The 19,234-nt window shown below is 44.6% G+C and overlaps 1 protein-coding gene across 1 annotated transcript in view; it reads left to right on the top strand.

The window, feature by feature from the left end:
- GPC4 (glypican 4) overlaps window positions 1-19,234 on the top strand; it is a 68,055-nt gene that overhangs the window by 39,247 nt on the left and 9,574 nt on the right. The window contains exons 3-4 of the mRNA XM_074551255.1: window positions 5,614-6,005; window positions 16,536-16,701. Coding sequence (XP_074407356.1) covers window positions 5,614-6,005; window positions 16,536-16,701 — 558 coding nt within the window. The remainder of the gene's footprint in view (window positions 1-5,613; window positions 6,006-16,535; window positions 16,702-19,234) is intronic.

Raw genomic sequence — 19,234 nt, 5'->3', positions numbered from 1 at the left:
ACTGCAGTTAAGGTTTCCTTTGTTCTATAAAATGTGGGGGTTTTAGGTGCTGAGCCCTGGGTCACTGGTGATTTGACTCTTTGCAGTGGCAGCAAGAGCTGTAAGTGTGGTGCTGAGGAGCACTGTGCCTCTCTGAGTGAAAGAATTCCCTGAAATAAATGTGTTTTGCTCCTGAAGATAAAGAAATTGGAAGCACAGCTTTGCACTCTGGCTGTGGTCAGCTCTGGATTCAGCCCTGGGGACACCAGGGCTGGGGTCCTGACACAGGGCAGGTGGTGGCAGGGGGCAGCTCAGACCAGGCAGTTTTTTCTGCTGTTTCCTTTGTTGCCAGCACATGGAAGTGCCAAACCTGTCTGTGGGTGAAGGGGAATGTGCCCCTTTGATGTGTTCATCTCATTTCCAGGAGCTGCCTTTGATTTAGGTAGGACTGTGCCCTGCAGCAGTGGACTCTCCTCAGCAAAAGCGCTCTTGTATGGAAATCCCACTCTTGAAATATCTGAAAATGTTAGCACAAGGAATAGGAAAACACTGCATCCCTTCTTACTTTTAAAAAAAACCAAAACAAACAAGAAATATTTTCAGGTGACACCTATGAATCCAAGATCAAAAATATATTGGGTCTGAAAGTCAAAAGAAGTAGGTGTGTTGTCTGGAGGTGGGATTTATTCTGTCTCACAGTGGGTGGAGTGTTTCTTCAATTAGCTCATGTATCTGCAATTTGGAAGAAAGATTGTTTTGAATTACTCTGGGAGTGCAATCTGATGTCATGTGGAAGCACCTTGGGGAGATGCAGTGTTCTGCACTGGGTTACTGGCAGGGCCGGTCTGCCCTCAAGCTGCAGAGAGGTAATACATCTTATTATCTGAAAAAAAGGAAATTGCCGAGTAACTATGGTTATGTTTCTCAATGTGCTCTTTTAAAGAAGGATTTGTTCCAAAGCAGACACTTCCCTCCCCAGGATTTTTATTGGAGAGATGGCACATATGTCACATCCTGACTTTCTTACCATTTCCTGACATCTCTAGGCTTTCCCCAAGTAGTGGGCATTGAAATTCTACCCTGAAATTAAAAAATGTTAAAAGAATAAACAGAACCCAGAGTTGTAGATTGCCTGTGTGCAGATTACTGCCTCTTCTGCCTCTTAAAGTTAATTGCATTGGAAATGTGATCTTCCTTTGAGCATCAAAGCCTGTGGCATGCACAGGATTCATTCTGCAATACAGACAAATTTTAAAATTGTTTCTTGACATTAAGAAAGGTTTTGTGGCTCTGGTCCCACCGTGCTGGTTCCCTCAGCCTCGTCCTCCTGAGCATCGCCTTGAGTGAGAAGGTGACTTTGCATCAGCAGGACTTGGCTGAGGTGTGCTGAAGCATTGCCTTGCTCCCTGGTCAGGATGGACCAGAGCTGGCTGTGCCATGTTATCCCAAAGCCTTGCCTTTGTTCATTCTCTCTGTGCCAGCCAGCCCTCTCTGCAGGCTCTGCTCTCAGTCAGGAGAGCCAGGGGACCTTGGAGCCACGTGCTGCTCTGGCAGGTCAGTTTGTGAAACCCTTCCCAACCCTGTGTGCGCCTGTTTGTCGACAAGAGGGGCCAGCCCTTGTCCAGGGAGTTTAAACAAGATAACTGGAGGGAAGAGAGAGCCTGCCATCCCTCCAGATAGCAGGGGCTGAGGGAGCACTGGCAAAGTATGATTTGTCGTCTGTGAAAAATGTTTGCATTTGACAGCTTTTCACAGGAAGCCTGTCAGAGTGATAATTTAATGAGTACAGATTGCTTGCAACACAGCTGTAAAACGTGCTTTTACAGTGCTGTAAAATAAGCAACCGAGGCCTTTGTGTGTTTGCTTTGTTTGAGAACAAGTCAACTTCTAATACAAATGAAAGGTGGTCATTTATTTTACCCAGCAAACAGTCGAGACGTAAGAGAGGAACCTGCCATTTTTCTTCTTGTTCTGGCAAGGTTAATGCTGGGTTATGTTGGTGTTTGCTAATCAGCTCATTTCTGTGAAGGGGAGAATTAGTATCTAATTAGATATAGCAAGTTACTAGTCAGATTAGCATTTAACTCATAAAAAGGACTTTCAGCCTTTTTTCTTTTCCTTGCAGGCATCTATGCCCATAGTTTGCACAGAGAAAAGATGAATGTTCCTTGTGGCACCCGAGCTGATTTCTTGATGTGGAGATAGAAACTGGGGATGCAGGCTTCCACTGTGCCAATAGCTACACTAAAATATATCTATAGATATAATTTAATTATATCTATAGATATAATTATATATTTATCTATGTATAGATATATAATAATAATAAAACTCGTAACCTGCTGACCGGGTTACAAGAGCTGTGCATTGCATGGAGGAAGATGCCATGCACATCCCACTGCTGGGTCCATCCCTGCTTGCTGTGTTGTGTGTCCCTGCATCCCCAGTGCCATGCTTGACATCACCCTGCCCTCCATCCAACCCTACCTCCACCCCAGGAGCCTGGAGGTGCCAGCAGTGGCACCCAGTAGCCATGCCACAGGCACCAGGGCACCCTGTGTGGCACGTTCAGGGATACAGGCATGTGCTGACTCCAGGCTGCAGACACAACTCCTCTGCCCTCCTGCCCTTCTTCTCTGGGCAGTGGCACTTGAGAAGGGCAGTTTTGTGTCCATGAAAATGGTGGCTAAAGCTTGAGCCAGAGACAGCAGCGCTGTGCATGCGTGCTGCCTCCTTCAACAGTGCTGCGTTGGGATTTTGGAAGTGCCTGATTGTGGTGGGAAGTTTTTGTTTCCTTTATTTACCTTCCTTTTGGGCAGGGAAAAGCTGCTGGCTGGAAGGCTGCAGGTGTGCAGGTATTTGCTGCTAATTAGATTGCAGGATTTTCTTTGTGATAATTAATGAACATACCTGGTTCTAGCCCACATGAAAAATTGCTAAGAGATGAAGAGCTCTAAAGCCTGGATACAGTTTATTAAACTTCCACTTTGGAGTGTAACCAATAAAATTAGTTTGGTCAGGAGAATAAATTGGTTATGGTAATATGGATGTATTACTTAAGATAACTTTCTTGGCTTAAATCATTGCTTTGGGTTCTTTAGACTGATGATTGGAGTTATCTGATAGATTTGCCATCAATATAATTTTAAAAATCTAATTATTTTTGAAGAGTTTGCTGATGCATCTATCAGGTTTTGTGCCTGGTACAGAAGTATTTAAATAAACAACTTATTTGGTGTTACTAAAAGGTCTGAGCCAAGGAAGGAAGTGAGCCTTCAAAATGATTAAGTGAATTAGAAATTAATATACACCAAGCTAATCTCTATAGTATAAACTCAACAGAAAAAAATCTTCCTGGAGAGGAAATGCCAGTCATGGGAACGAAAGTGGAGGTTCCTGCTGATATTGGACAGAGGACGTGTTGGGTGTTTGAAATCAATCTCCTCTTCCCTGGATCATTTCTCTTGTGCTCCTAAGAGGCTGCATTATATACAGCCATGTCAGGCATTGAACCCCATGACTTTGTTCATCAGGAACTCATGGAATGTTTCAGTTTTTCCAGAAAATGTTTTCTGTGTTAGGCTTTGTTTGTACTGGAGCACTTTGAAGACGAAAATCTGAACTTCAGCATACTTATAATGTCTTTTAACAAGGTTTAAATTCACACTGGGCCAAAATATTCCCCCCCTCCCCCTTATAACAACTTCTAGCTCTAAGCATTGCTCCTTTGAGGATTTAGAAAACCACAGAGGCATGTTTTATTAAAAAATATTTATTGAATATGAGTCACAGAAAAGCAGAGGTCAGAATCTTCAATTGCTGGTGGCATGCATAAAATAATCTGCTTCCTCACCCTGCTGCTCCTGCTCCCTGGGGTGCTGGTGCTCCCTGTGGGGCTGGAGCAAACAGGCATGGGAGGCTGGGTCCCGGTGGCACCTACCTTGCTCTCCTTAGCTGCCCCCAAAGCCATAGAGCTGGGAGTTTTCGTCCAAAATGGCCCAAATGCTTTTGGCCTGCTGGACCATTTTATTTTATTTTATTTTATTTTATTTTATTTTATTTTATTTTATTTTATTTTATTTTATTTTAATTTTCAATTTTTAATTATTCTTTTATTTATTTTATTTCTAATTTTGTATTTTTTTATTTTTAAAATTTATTTTATTTTTAATTTTTAATTATTATTCTTTAATTTTAAATTATTTTTTTTTATTTTAAAATTTTATTTTTAATTTTAATATTTTATTTTATTTTATCTCATCTATGCCAAATCTCCAAGGCTTTGAGGCAGGGTAGTTTGTGCTTAGGCCCACGTGTCAAGGTTGTGGTGATGAATTCTTGGAGGATGTGTTCTTTAAACTGCTTCTGCAGTGGTATCAGCATTGGGTCAACCTGTTACCAGTGTTGGGGACACATGTGGCACTGCCAGGACATGGCAGCAGCCACTCTGGGCTGTCCAGTGCTCCCAGAGAGTGAACCAAAGTGGGGATTTGCTTTTAGAAAATTAGATCACAGACCCTATCTGTCCTTCGTCATTGGAAAAATCTCTTGGTATTGTGCCAAGTGTTTAGCCCTCAGATTTTAAGCAAATTCTGGTATATTTGTGGGGGTTTTCTCACTGCCACAAATATCTGAAGCCCCTTCTGTGATCAGGGCCAACTGGGTAAGTGGTCAGGCCTTGCCCTGAGAGATGATGAACTTGCAGGATGGAAGAAAGAACCTGCAGGTAGATTTTTAAAATTTGCTTTAAAATTTAAAAAAAAATTTTTTAATCTGGTTTATGATTATCTTGGAAAATGAATTGTCAAGAACTAGGAAGAAGGACTCATTTGTGCAAAACATCTGTTTCACAAAACCACCTTTATTCTTTCCAATATGTTGTTTTTAGAAATTACATCTTTTAAGATGCCTAAATGGAAACATCAGAAACGTTTGCAATTTTTTTGTCTTTTTTGCTGACTCGTAATCATGATATTCATATCTGTATCAGGAGATATTTCACTTCTTGTAGGAGATATTCGTAGGAGATATTTCTGTATCAGGAGATCTTTCACATCTCTGTATCAGGAGATATTTCACTCATAAAAGTCTTTCAGTCTATTGAGACTTTTGGGGATTGGCTTATGAAGAGTAATCAAAAATTTTGAGATATAGACGTGGTTTTGAGGTGTAGACATGACAAATTTCTGGAGCAGTCCTTTAATTTTCCATTTCAGTTTGATGATGGTCTCGTTGTGCTAATCCTCCAGGTAAGCAGCGGTTGTAGGAGTGTGTGAACACACAACAGGTGTAGGTCCTTGGACACCTTGATGATAGAGATAACAGAGATGACTCTTAAGGTACATGAATGTGCTGCTGGTTGAGGCTGGGTTTGTGGAGCTCTGTGTGTGACACGTGGGGTCACTCTTAGGAGATCACAAAACCTTTCAGGCTCAGGGATGCTGTCCTGGTGGGAGTGGAGTGGTGGCAGATGAAGTGGATGTCTCTGTGCCAGGCCACTGGCCAAGCCAGCTGACTCTTAGTGAGGTTTCATATTTGCTGGCCCTTGTTTTGTGGCTGTGTGGCAGCTCTTGTGGTCGGGGCATGGGGTTTTCTCTGCCTGCGTTTACCATATCCTCTCTCCCTCTTTCCTAGAGTTCTTCAAAGAGCTGCTGGAGAACGCAGAGAAGTCCCTGAACGACATGTTTGTGCGGACGTACGGCCGGCTGTACATGCAGAACTCGGAGCTCTTCAAGGACCTCTTCGTGGAGCTCAAGCGCTACTACGTGGGCGGCAACGTCAACCTGGAGGAGATGCTCAACGAGTTCTGGGCGCGCCTGCTGGAGCGCATGTTCCGCCTGGTGAACCCCCAGTACCACTTCACGGACGAGTACCTGGAGTGCGTCAGCAAGTACACGGAGCAGCTGAAGCCCTTCGGGGATGTGCCCAGGAAGCTGAAGCTGCAGGTGACGCGCGCCTTCGTGGCCGCTCGCACCTTCGCCCAGGGCCTGGCCGTCGCCAGGGACGTCGTCAGCAAAGTGTCCGTGGTGAGCTCTGTGCCCTGAGTATTTGTCCCCACGTGTGGTGTTGCATTTTAGTTAAATGGTGTGCTCTGTCTCATCCCTCGAGTTTATTCCCAGCCTGTGATCCTCCCCTGAAGTATCATGGATCTGTGATCCCAATGGGCCAACTCTTATTCTGTGCCCACTTTGAATCTCCCTGTTAGGCTGTGGGGGGAGAACACAGAGTTTTCTCTTGGCCCTTTTTCTCCCAAGGCTTTCGCTCTCTCCCCCTCCCTCCCCGTTTCCCCCTTCTCCCTCAGAAACCATGCTGCCCCTGGGGGTGGGACCCCCAATAAACCCTCATCTAATTAGCGCCCTCAGAAGCCATGTGGAGTCTCCTTGCCTGCCTGCTGATACCAGGGAATGTACAGCTTAGGATGCCCCCTGGAGACCCCCCCTCTAAACAAACTGCTACACCCGTGTCCCTTGGAGCCATGATGGGCAGCATCTCTCCCTGTTGTTCTGTACCTAAAGGCGGTGGTGGTACCTGAGCATGGGTGGGACCCAGCTCAATCTCTGTTGCGTGGTAGAGTCACCACAGCCCACTTCCCCAGGTGGATGCTTTCCTCCCTGTCTAGGGAACAACAACAGCAGGAAATTAAATGCCTTCTGCAGTGGAAATAACCATGTTTGCTTGTGTAATGGTCATATGTTGTTCTTAATATTGCCTTTAAATTACAGTGAGTCAGAGATGCTACAGGCATCTATTATGGAGCAGCTGATGATTTTCTCCTTGCTCCAGGGTGTGGGGAGAGGCAGTTCACATGAGCAAACAGCACTTTTGTGACAACAGTAAGCTTGAGCCATCTGCACAGGGCAGAAGCCACTTGTACTTGGTGCCACACATGCAGCACAAGTTAGACTCCAGACTTTTTCTGTAAAGTCACTTTTTGGGGGAATAAAAGAGCTGTGATGTATTGGTTACTTAAATGTTTACCTCCCTCTTCATATAAATCACTTGGGAGTTGTTTAAGTGGGGTGACTGCTTTTTTGACATGAGATTTGTCTTTAATTTTTGTCTGGATTGTATCGTATAGGGAGCAGTCAATAATCCCCTTGAAGTGATTATGTAAGATAACAAATATTAGTGATTTCCTTTTAACAAACTCAGCTCATTTCCTGTGGGCTGTGGAAGATTTATTGTAATCATTTAATTGGGCAGAGAGACATTTACTTTCTCTCTACCTGGTTATGGAGTAATAAAATGTGAGGCTGAAAGAGCAGGCAGGAGTTTGAATCACCCCAAGTGCCAGGAAAAACAAAAAAGAATAGCTGTTCAGATACTATTAGAGGCAGAATGCAGTTCTGTAGGCAGCACAAACAGCATCCTTAAATGAGATAATCATTCAAATTTCTTTGACTTATGGGGATAATATTAAAATACTGTCTGTGAGGATAAGGGGGAAAAGAAGTTGGCTTCCATGTTAATTTTTCTTGAAGAGAAATGAGGCAAACAGCTGGCAATAGGCCAGAACATGTATGGAAGGGCAGAGAATATTAGCAAGGAAGAAGTTGCTTAACTAAAATAAAATACTCAGACTCCAGGAGTGAGTTGCAAGTTAGCAGTGACTGGTATAGGTCCTTGGACACCTTGATAGCCTTGAAATGTGATGTCTCTGTGCCAGGCCACTGGCCAAGGCTGCTGACTCTTGGTTGAGGTTTCAGATTTGGTGGCCCTTGTTTGGTGGCTGTGTGGCAGCTCTTGTGGTCAGGGCACGGGGTTTTCACTGCTCTAGAGTGTGGATGAAATATTTGGGTGGGAGGTCTGGCCATTAAGCCCCTGTACAGTGCAATTACTGATGGGCAGTAAACGTGCATGGGTGAGGGATTGTGTTTATGCTCCATCTGCTCAGAATTCATCAAAACGTCTCCAGACTTGACATGGAACCACAAGGGCTGCAGTCCCTGCATCTGTTATGAATCAGTCGTGAACCCGAGGTGGCATTGTGATTTCTCTTTCCCTTTTGAAGATCCTTGAGTGTAGAGTTGCCTTCAACCCTAGAATTAATTGCTTGAGTGTGCAAAGCTACCCAGAGTCCCTCGCAGCTGCAAGCATAGCTCACGTGCCGTGGACAATCACAGTTGCTCTACTTTCCACTTCAATTTCACAAGTTGCACTGGAAATCCTGCCACAGATTGGCTTTTCCAAGCAGTAACAAAAGTCCCCGCTGCTGAATACCTATCTTTAGCAGTAGAAGGAATAATAATCTTTCCTGTAGTGTTTTAATCGCATTCAGTGGGAATCTAACATGGTGTTTCTGCAAGACACAATGGGAAATTCTAGATGTGAGTTTAAAAGCTGATGTTTTTGTGCCTGCTGCTCTGTGGTTGTGTTTTGGGGCTTCCCACATTACATATAGATTAGCCTGGCTTTGCTCAGCTTTATGTAATGACTCCATTGACTTTTCTTCCTTATTATTTTTACTGAGGAGTTGTAGTGGAATGACTGCTTATACCAGGGATTAACTTGGGGGATAAATCTTCATTCTTCTTTATGAAAAAATGTCCAAGGAATGCAAATTACTTTTACTTCTAATGTGCTTTGTGACAAGTAGGTTAAAAATATTTAATTGAGAATCTTCAGGAGGAGAAACACAAACTTCTGCAAGGCCCAGCTGTGTACTTTCCTGGGATTCTATCAGGACAGCAAAGAGCACTCTATAGTGCAATGGCCTTGATGGCTTTTTAATGATCCCAGATATTTTTACATCTTCACTAGGGAGTTGCATTTAGAAGTATTGTTCTTGTGTGAGCTGGGGAATAAAGGGCTAAAAGAAGAGAGAATATTGAAAAGCTGCAAGTATGCTTGATTTCTGAGCCAGAATGCTAGAAAAGAACTTTAAATTCAGCCTTGAATGGATCAAAACCTGTACCACTGCACTGAAATACACAAGAGAGAGAAAGCACAGACTTTTTTCAAACTGTTTAAACCCCACAGTTTTGCTGCTCAAGTCTTCCCCTCTCAAATTCCCTTCTTTGGACACAAAAAGTACAATATTTTCCACATCTGTTGTGAACAGCAGATCTGTACAGGATGCTGTTCCTGCATGTTGTAGATGTGCCCTGCCTCTGAGGCTGCCTGCAAGGGCTGGGGGCCTCCAGTGCTTCCCTCTGTCCTGTGCTGGTGCTGGGTGCTTTCTCCCTGACCTCCCTGCCCCTGCCTTTGGGAGATGGAAATCTGCCTGTCCCCTGATCACCCTCCTGCTACTCACCCTGGGCAAGCACTGAAGTCAGCCAGGTTAAATTGCTGCCAGCAGTGACATTTCCTGCCCTGGCCAGGGCTGGAGAAAAATACAAGGCAGAGCCATGAGTGACTGAAAAAGGATGAGAACCTGCAACTGGGCACTTCTCAGGCTGCTTAGATGTTCCCATAATTGCATGCCATTAAACCCACAGCCTGGTCGAGGGTCGTGACACCTTTGAGGGCGAAGTGTGCTGGGGCTTGTAGGGTACAGGTCAGCCACAGGTGTGGGGTGAGGGTCCTTGTTTGGAGGGAAGACGTGGAATCAAGGGCTAGGCTCCCTGAGAGCATTTTGTAGGGTTAGGAGGAGTTGGGAGGGCAGGTCTGGCTGGAGGTCAGCAGCAGAGGCACACAAAGGCTGAAACATGCAGACACCCAGCATTGAACCCCTCTGTGTCACCATTTCTCTGCAGACCAGAATGTGTGGATGTGACATTCTGCGCTTGGCAGTGGTGGTGAGAGTTTTCTGGAGCTCCCCAGGAAATTTATTCTGATAAACTGTTGTTTTGGCATTCTTTTACTACTTTTCCCTCCTGTGTCCTGTAATTGGAGGCAGAACTTCTGGGAGCTCAGGAGGCTCTCAAATCACCTCCTCAACCAAGCATTTGTGTGCTGAAAGCCACATGAGATAAAACTGCCACCAAAGCATCTGGGCTGCTGGAAAGGGTATTCCAGCCTATCCTTGGGAGCCCTGGGAAAGGCAGCAGCTTGAATGTTCTATGTAAGATATTGTGTTTAGCTTCGAAGCACAGTTATGAGCCATATGAAATAATGGAGTTTCATATGAGGATTGTACCTACTTCCTCCTCTGGTGACATTAGCAACCAGGAGGAGGCTGCTGGAGGTGTCCCAGTGGGTGGAGGAGGTCAGCTTTCTTTGTATTGGCATTTCTGCCCTAATGAAGGGTAATGGTAGCAGCCAAGGAGGGAATTTTCTTCAAACTGATAATGATGAGAATTGCAGAGGGGGACAGGTGATTGCCTTCCCACAGGTACTCCCAAGCTGGAGTGGGAGTCCAGTGGCTTTTTACCCTTATCTTGAATGAAGTACCTGTGGAACACAAGTTGAGCTATTGGTTGACCTGCTGGTCTGCATGAGCAAACTGAACTGTGGTTTGTGTCATTTCTGGCATGGGTGCTGAATGTGGATCAGCCATTGGCTTAGGAGAAGCAGTGATGGAAATAATATAACAATTAATGGATAAGAATTAAGGCCTGTATCATCACAAATAGTAGGGCACCAAGATCTGATTTTGGTAAAAGTTGTACCCCTAGTAATTACCATTGGAGGATCTAAAAGTTTAGTCAGAGATCCAACCTCCCTTTGTGCAGTTTTTGCCCTTGGTTTGACTTTAGGGCAATGTGGCTGTAATCCTCTTTCAGAAGGAATTTCATGTTCCTATAACCAAGGGCTGCAATATCTTGCTCAGGCAAGAGCCAGCCTTGCCAGGGAAGTGACAGAAATGGAATATGCTGCTTGCATGCACTGGGAAGAGACAGGAGGGCAGCACTTCTGCTATATGGGTAACTAAGAAACAGCCAGAGGAGCTAAGGAGCCCTTTAGCGTGTAGCAGAGGGACCTCGAGAGGGGCAGTGCTCTCCAGGCAGCAGGTTGCAAGCTCTGAGGCCGCACCAAGGGGCTGCTCTGCACAAGGACTTTCCTTCCACATACCAGGGGCAAACATCAATGCAGAAAACAATACCAAGCACTTCTCCACATCAAAGATGACCCTGAGAAGACCTGCCAAGAATGTGACTGCATCTGCCTCAGTTCCAGCCATCTGAGGGCCTGTGCTAGGCCTTCAAAGCACGCTGGAGCAGCAGTCAGCTCAGATTTAGGGCTGGGAGTGCCTGGGTAGGACTCTGGATTTGGAGTAGATGGTGTCATGCAGGAGTACTCCAGTCCACTGGCATGGTTTTCGCTTTTTCTTTCTCTGCCCTGCACTGCGGTTCTGCTGCTATTTTTGAAAACAATGTGAAGGATAATTAAGGATGGTTTTGGTTGTAGATGCCCGGATAAATGTCCCTGCTGCTTTATTCATTAAAGCAAGCGGAACACTCCTCATGATCCAGGCAGGGAGAGGCTTGTTCCTACAGGGAGCAAGCTTGATATGATGCCCTTTGGTCCCAAGGGCACCATTGGCAGGAGATGCAGAGCCTGTGTAAGTGTTCAGGGGGAGAGGCATCCACCTGGCTGGCACCCTGAGGTCCCTGTGCCCCTCATGGGCTGGGGCTGCTGCTGGGGAAGACAAGCGTGTGAACGTTAAACAGCAGCTCGAGTGCCTGGTGCTGTGGCTCTCAGGAGCTCTGTTTTTCCTCTTGGCACTGTCACTTGTGGAGTGGGGGGAGCACACTGTGAGCAGGGAACTGAGCAGAAATGTACTCTTGAACTTCTCCTCACACGAGATAACGCCGCAGCAGACGCTGCCGTGGGTAGCAAGTGTTGAGACACAGAGTCATGCAGTTCCCAAGATCACTCCTAAATGTATTCCCTTATGCAAGACCTCAGGGGCCTTAATCTGTGGTTGAACCAGTTGCTGTCTAAATTATTAATGTTCTAGCACCAGGCCAGCAAAATTGGCTAAATGTGTAGTTAATTCCAAAACACTTTCATTGGAATATTTGGGGTGGGGAAGCAAAGCGGGAGCCTCCCAAGTGATGTTCTGCTTCACAGTGAGCTGAACGTCAGGACCAGCGTGTGCCAAGATGATGTTCTTGTGGGCTCTTGCACAACACTGAGAGAAGGAAAAAATTATGCAAGTAGGGTTGTGTTGGTCCCAAAATCGATGACAACTTACTTGATGACTGCTCACCTTAGAGCATCTCACAGGCAGCTTCAGAGTATGTTTTTGAAATCATCTTTCCATGTCACTGGGAAGTTACTCTTTCAGTTTTTTAGCCAGTATTGCTGTCATTCTTTTTTTTTTTTTCTTTTGGCAAATAAACACGGTATGAAACAAAAGTAGTTTCATCACATTTATTTTCAAATTTTTGGATTTTTGTTTTCTGGCAGCTGTGCTGCTGGCATGGCAACTGTTGTTGTGTAAGCGTGGAAAATAAGAAAGCCTGAGTTATCAGTGTTATTATAAATAGTTATTAAAGCTGACAGGATTTTAAATGTTATTATTAACATTCTTAATGTTAACTTGAGGGTAGAATGAGAGAATGTAATGTAGCCCTGGCTGTCTGACACTGTGGGAGCTCCTTGCAGGACTGTCCATGGCTGGAGCTCTGTCATCCTTCTTCAGCTATTCTTTGCCTTGGGAAGGAGTTGAAAAAGAATCTGGTTGCTTCTCTGAACTTTATCTGCTTGCACAGATCAGTTTATCTTGAGTTTTGGTGGTTTTGTGGTAGCCTGTAAATAAGGCATTGCACTCCATAGGTGTGTACTTTAGTGGTGATGTTTCTACCAGAGGAATGCATCCAGCTGCAATTGCCAGCAAGTTGGAAAAGGCTAAGGGTGTAACAGTTTCTTTCATGTGAAACTCTGAAATGGGACAGGTATGACAAGGTACCAAGAAAAAACAGATTTTATTGTGTCAAGAGCATGTCATTTTTACATGAACATGATTTTACCTTTACCAGTCAGTGTAAGTTGGGACGTTACTCCAACAAATATGATACGAAATGTTTACATTAAGCCCTGAGTTGTTTGCTTTTCACTTAATTTTTGTGAATTGTGTGCAAATCTGTATTTTTAAGGAGCAGGTTTGATAGGAAGATTGGTGCCAAAACACATCTGTTAGCAGCTTTTAATCTTCACGTTTGACAAAGCGTATAGATATGGACAAATTGTAATTTACATGATGAAACCGCAGGGTGATGGATTGCTGCACTGGTGTGCAACGCCATGGAAAGGAAATAAATTTTACAAGATAAAAGGGAAGGGACTGGAGTGCATTTACTTCTATCAGAAGCTTTTACAGGGTATGGGCACTGCAGCTACTACTACCTGGGCTCAAATCTACCAGAGTAAATCCCCTCCAGCAAATAAAGCTTTCTTTGGTACTCTACTTTATTAGAGAGGAGATTACTTGGTTTTGAGGGTCATTCTAGAGTACAGTTTGAATGAACTTGAGTTGCTTTCCAAGATAAACACAAGCCCAGAACAAAGCATATCTGGGTTTACTGTTACATACAATGGCGTTTTAAGAGCTTGCACCTGGCGTGGCAGGGCCAACATTAAAAGCTTGTGAAGAATTGCCAGTGCAACATATGGCACACCCCCCTGACAGAGCCAGAGCTGGTCTGCACTGGGTACAGGCCCCGTGCCAGGGGTTAAGGTTCTCTTGCAGTGATACTCAAGCAGTTAAGCATTTATCACTGTTGTAACGAGGTGCAATTGCTCATAGCCTTCCCCACAGCTCTGCCTTAGAGTGATCTCTGATTGTGCCTTCCTGTTGCTTTTTGACATGATGAAATGCCAATTCTAGACTGATGAATTTGCCCATTGTCTTCCTCTACCTGCAGCTGTATTGCATGCTAACAGCTTCCCTGTGGGTTACATCCATCACTAGCAGGGCTCAGTTTGGCAGTCTGTGCAGGCTGGGGTTTGTCTTTTCCATCAGCCCTTTGTGATCACGCTCTGCTCAGCTCCGTGCAGGACTCAAACCTATGCGGGGAAGGAAGCGAAACCTCGCTTGCTTTAAAATCTTCCTCTATCTTTGCTCAAAGGACCTGATCCAAATGACCACATTGCATATTGCCTGCTGTAGAATGCAGGAAAGCAGCTTCAGTTTCCCCTGCATCTGCTGGGATTCATAAAGATCAACCCCTATGGAATATCAAAGGGGGGATGCTGCGGGGCTGCAGCCGCTCGGCGCTCGTGGGACGAGGTGGGAACCTAAGATGGGCAGGGGCCTCCTGGGTCATGGCTCTGTGGGGGGCTTTGTGCAGCATGCTGCCATGCAATCCCTTCCATAAAGCTGCAGCTTTCCACAGTAGGGTTGGGGCATCCTCCTGCTCCTCATTCCACTTCAAACTGCTCTAGCACCTGGCTCGTGCTGTCAACATTTTCCTAATTTTTCTTACCGAGGAGGATGCAGAGCACTCCTTTGAGGGTGAGTAATGCTAGAATGGCCAGGATCAACTGATAAGCTGCTGGACTTAGCATGGAGGTCCTGTCACTCCCTGCTAAGTGACCCAGGAAGGGATTTCTATCAGAGAAACAACTAAACTGCTAAACTTGAGCGTCCTTCAGAGCTCTTGTCTCTGGGTGCGAGATGTTATTTAGTTCCCCCTGCCACTTTTTTGTTGTGCAAGGACTGCACCATCTGGATAGCAGATGATACCTTTACATTTGTCTGTTTCCAGTTTTCCAACTATAAATCATCTGATTTAGCTGGTTTCTGTTGCTTAAGCTCTTAGTATTTGATCCAGCTCTCCTTTAAAGCCATGCTGTCCCAATAGGGAGCCTTCTGCTGGGGCTCCTGCTCCCACTGTGCCTTCCAAATATATATATAGATATATATATAAAATATAGAATGTGTATATGCTCTGGAGCATCTGAATCAGATTCCACAGCCACCACAAATAGCTTTCTACATGGGTTCTCCTTTTCCTCAGCCATACAGGCTCTTTGTGGACAAAAGAAGGGTGCAGTGCTGTCTGATGAACATTGCTGGCCAGCCAAAATCCAGTGCTGAGCTACATCAACTGCAGAAAACTGTCCTTCTGTTTCTAACCAGTTCACTTGCCTGCTGAAGAGAAACCATGGGTTTGAGTTGTCAGAAGCACAGCAGATCTTTATCTGTAATCTCTTTCCATAAGAAAAGAGGGTTTAAAATTTTGCTGATGTTATTAACAAAGCCAGCTTGATTATGTAATGCTTTTTCTTTTCTGGTTTGTTTTTGTTAAAATCTGTTGCCTCCTAGTTTTGTGGGCTGTCAACAAGGTTTTGCACCAGAAGATTAGGCTTAGTTTCTCTATAGTCCTTGCATTGAGGTGGGCAATAGTAAAGTCCTCAGCATATGTGTGGTACCAGATCTTCCTCATGTACATTCATCTCCACTTTGTCCTATTGTCCTCTGCTGTGAAGTTAGTTCCCAGACCTCCAGCATGTGAAGGCCATCCACATCTCCAGCTGTTTGTGTTGAGGGACTTTACTCTTTCTCAGAGGTGCTGTGTGTCTCCTCCAGCAGAGTCTTGGATCACAGCTTCTTTAGAGCACTTCCTAAATGCCTTACAAGGAGTCTCAGGTGCATTGTTTAAAACACCAGACACCACTTCTGCTTTGTCAGGGAATCTCTGATTGCATCTTAATTTTCTGTTTTCATATGTGGCTAATTAACACTTAAACTTGCTCTTGAGGGAGCTTCTCCGTTCAACACTTCAGATGGACCCACCATGTGGTTGGGATGGAGCTAATGCTCCTTGGACTGGCTGGATGGAGATGGTTTCAATGAATGTTTTGAAGCTGGGCCAGAGGGTGAATCAAACATGAATGATCATGAGTCACTTTGGAAAACAGCCCTGCTGAGGGCTCAGGGGTGACGTGCCTGCTGCAGACAGCTCCACTCGCACGCCCAGCGGCTGCACCGTGGCTTTGAGGGTCCTTCCAGCTTGTCCTCAGCTGCAGGGTTGTAGCTGCCACCTCCTTGGGGTGTGGGGAATGGTGTTAGTGAGCGTGATGAGTGCTGAGTGTAAATGAACCCGGGTATCTGTCATGTAAATGCTGTGTTGAGGGACTTGAATGTGATATAAAGGAGCTGGTCTCTGCACTGGAGAGCCCTGCTGGGCGATTGTCCAGGAAGAGCCACAGCCCTGCTGAGGAGGAGGGCATGCTCCTGGTGGGTTTGGTACAGGGATCATGTTCAGACAGCCCATCTTGATGTCCCACTTTTTCCTGAAAAATCCCAGCGTCATCATCTTCAGCATGTGTTTGCAGCAGGGCTCAGAGAGTGCAGCTTTGTGTGACATCTTTTGATTTGGGTGCATTTTGCTGCCTTCCCTGAGCCAGAGTGCTGCCTGTCCCCTTGGAGTGCCTGTCTGTGCAGCCCTGGGAGGGGTCCCACATCATACAGGGTGTCCTACATGGTGCAAATAATGTTTTGCAGAGATGGGGGCTGTCTGTGTCCCCTGGAAAGACACATACACCCAAGGAGGTGAGCCAGACGCCTTCATCTGTTCCCCAGATCTCTGGAGCACATAAGCAGGGACCAGCCACAATGCCTGACCCCACTGCATCTCTTCTGCACAGCTCCATCCCACGAACCTTGGGATTTTTTGCTTTAGTGACTGAGGGCTAATTTTCTTGTTCTTTTTTCTCTGGTAAAGGTGAACCCCACGCCGCAGGGAACGCGGGCGCTGCTGAAAATGATGTACTGCCCACACTGCCGGGGCCTGGTGTCAGTGAAGCCCTGCTACAACTACTGCTTCAATGTCATGAGAGGCTGCTTGGCCAACCAAGGGGACTTGGATGCCGAGTGGAATATCTTTATGGGTAAGGCAGTATGGGTTAAAACTGCACTGGTAGTGTGCCTCTCACCTGAATAGCATTGTGAGTGGCTGTGCTGAGCTGTAGCAGGTTTTTCAGGTATCTGTGATGGGTATCTTTTCCTTCCACACCTCTGAGCACAGCACACCTTTTGCCATTCACATTAACCTCCAAATAAATGAGAATGTTGTGCCAGTGACTTTTGTTGCAGCAAGCTTTAGGAGGATGGAAGTGGCGTGGGCTTGTAGGCTCAGAATGTTTCTTCTTGCTGGATCAAGCATGTGTGCAAGCTGGTTTTTCTATGCTACTTACACCTTGTTGTCACCATATAGCTGTCCTTCCTGAAGTCAGTTTTCTCCTTCAGCAGCCTGGGAGTCTCCTTGCCAGCCATGAAGAGCTTTGGGAAAAGCTGTAGGCCTGGATTTTACACTAAAAAATTAAATGGGACATGTCTGAATCTCTTTTTAAACAGCTCATTTGGTGCTTGGCCACCATCCTTTTGCAATGTCAGCAGGTCTTGTATGAAACTGTGCTAGTGCTTTTGCCATCCTCTTCATCCTGTTTGTTATTTCTCTTCTGTGCTTACACACAGTATCTATCATTCAGTACATAAAATTTAGACTGAAATGTTAAATTCTACCTTGGGTCAAGGCTTGTCAGAATTGGCAGTGCATCACATTTTGGGGCACAGGCAATAGATAATGTTAAATGTTTTCATTTGTGCTGCTTTTCTAGGAGGTTTGATTTATCTGTGATTGAGCATCCTTTGGGAGCAGTCGCTTCCCTCTAGTTAATGTGTGATGAAGTGCACATGTAAAGTATCTGCTGCTACTGAAAGGGCTGTGGTGCTCTTCCATTCCACTCATGGCAAAAAAAGAAAGTTAGAAAGAAAATATTTCACTAAGTTGCAGGATTAAAAAAAAAAAAAAAAAAAAAAAGGAAATTGCTGCTAGCTGACATTTCAGGCTCCATTTATGTCTTAGAACTTGTTTTCCTCTGTTTTGTGCACTGGATTTTCACTTTGCTGCCCATGCCAACTGAATGTGTGCAGGGTGTTATTTTCAGAGGGCATTTTTGTGTGTGTGTATTCCATATAGGGAGCTAAATGTGACACTAAGTTGGGTTTCCAAGTCATTCTCTGGGAGGCTGACACCCCAGCCCCCAGTCCTCTCAGCCGTCTTTCTCATGAGAATATTAAGTATTTCAACTACAATTGTTGCTGAAATAGCTCAAAGCCAGGAGACTTGCAAACATCTAGTCCAAGTAGAAAAGAAGAATCCCATGAAAGGGAAGGGCATAATGCCAGAAAACAGACAAAAGCACAAGCAGCTAATTGCTGTAGGTGGTATGCAGCTAAAAACGAGCCTCGGGGGAAGCCGGCGAGCCCTGTCACACGAGACTGATCAGGGACTGCATACAATAATTAAGATTATTAAACAAGACAAAATAAATACATGTGATTCCAGGTTGGAAGCAAAGCTTGCTTCTTGCAGTGCTTCCTCCCCAAAGGGCTTCTTGCCCACTCATTACTTAAGTGTGGTATTAAGCTTTGTTACATTTATTGGCAGTATTTGTTTGTTACATTTATTGGCAGTATTTGCTTGGTTTCTGCATTCTTCATTGATGGTTGCAGTGGAGTACAGATACAGAAAACTTAAGCTGTGCTTTCTTTAGACAATTTAATAAATGAACAGGTGCTGGTTAAGTTCCAGACTTTGGTTTCTCTCTCAGTTTGCCACTTGAGACAAATTAAATTAAATATATCTGATGTTTAGGGCAGGGCATATGCCACAAATATCTTGTGTATGCGTTTAAAAGTTTAAATAATTAAAGAAATAATGCCCCAAAAAATTTCCCCCAAACCACCTCACAAAATCCCACCTCCATGGTCTCAATGAGATTTTGCCTTGTGGGTTTAAGTGTCAAGTTATGGGAATGATTTATTACAAGTCAAAAGCAGATTTTGAACCTATCAAATCAATTTAAAAATAGTTAAATCAGATAACTTGTAGCAAGTGCAGCAAGTCTGTATGAATGTGAAATACGCATTTGTGTGTGCAAGTAGGTCTATAAGTAAGTCAATTATGTAAAGCTGGGATGTAAAGTTTGTAGGTTTTTTTGAGACAAGAAGACTTTGTAATTCCTTATTTCTCCAAAGTACCATTTAAAGCTAAGGAGTATGAAATAATGACAGAATTGTACTCTTTTCTCCCCTTTAACTATCTAAATTATTTCTCCCTCTATTCCTGACACAATTGTACACCAATTAGACAGGGGTATACTTTGTTTCAAACAGGCTGTTGGGGGGTTGGAGCCTTCCTGAATGAACAGTGTTAATCTCCAGTGCCTTTTCATGATTTTTTTTTTCTCCACAAAGGTTTACTCTGCTCAAAGATGTTGAATTCAGGCTCCATATACATATCTGGAGTACTACTTTGTGTGCAAAGAATTTTTCCCCCACCCCGCTAAAAAAAAAAAAAAAAAAAAAGATTGTTGTTAATGAATGGTCAAGGTCTTCCCCCTCCTTCCTTCCCCTTTT

This window comes from Zonotrichia albicollis, chromosome 14 (genome assembly GCF_047830755.1).
Source record: "Zonotrichia albicollis isolate bZonAlb1 chromosome 14, bZonAlb1.hap1, whole genome shotgun sequence".
NCBI lineage: Eukaryota > Metazoa > Chordata > Aves > Passeriformes > Passerellidae > Zonotrichia > Zonotrichia albicollis.
The sequence above is the reverse complement of the archived record's forward strand: the minus strand, read 5'-3'. Positions and strand labels throughout refer to the sequence as shown.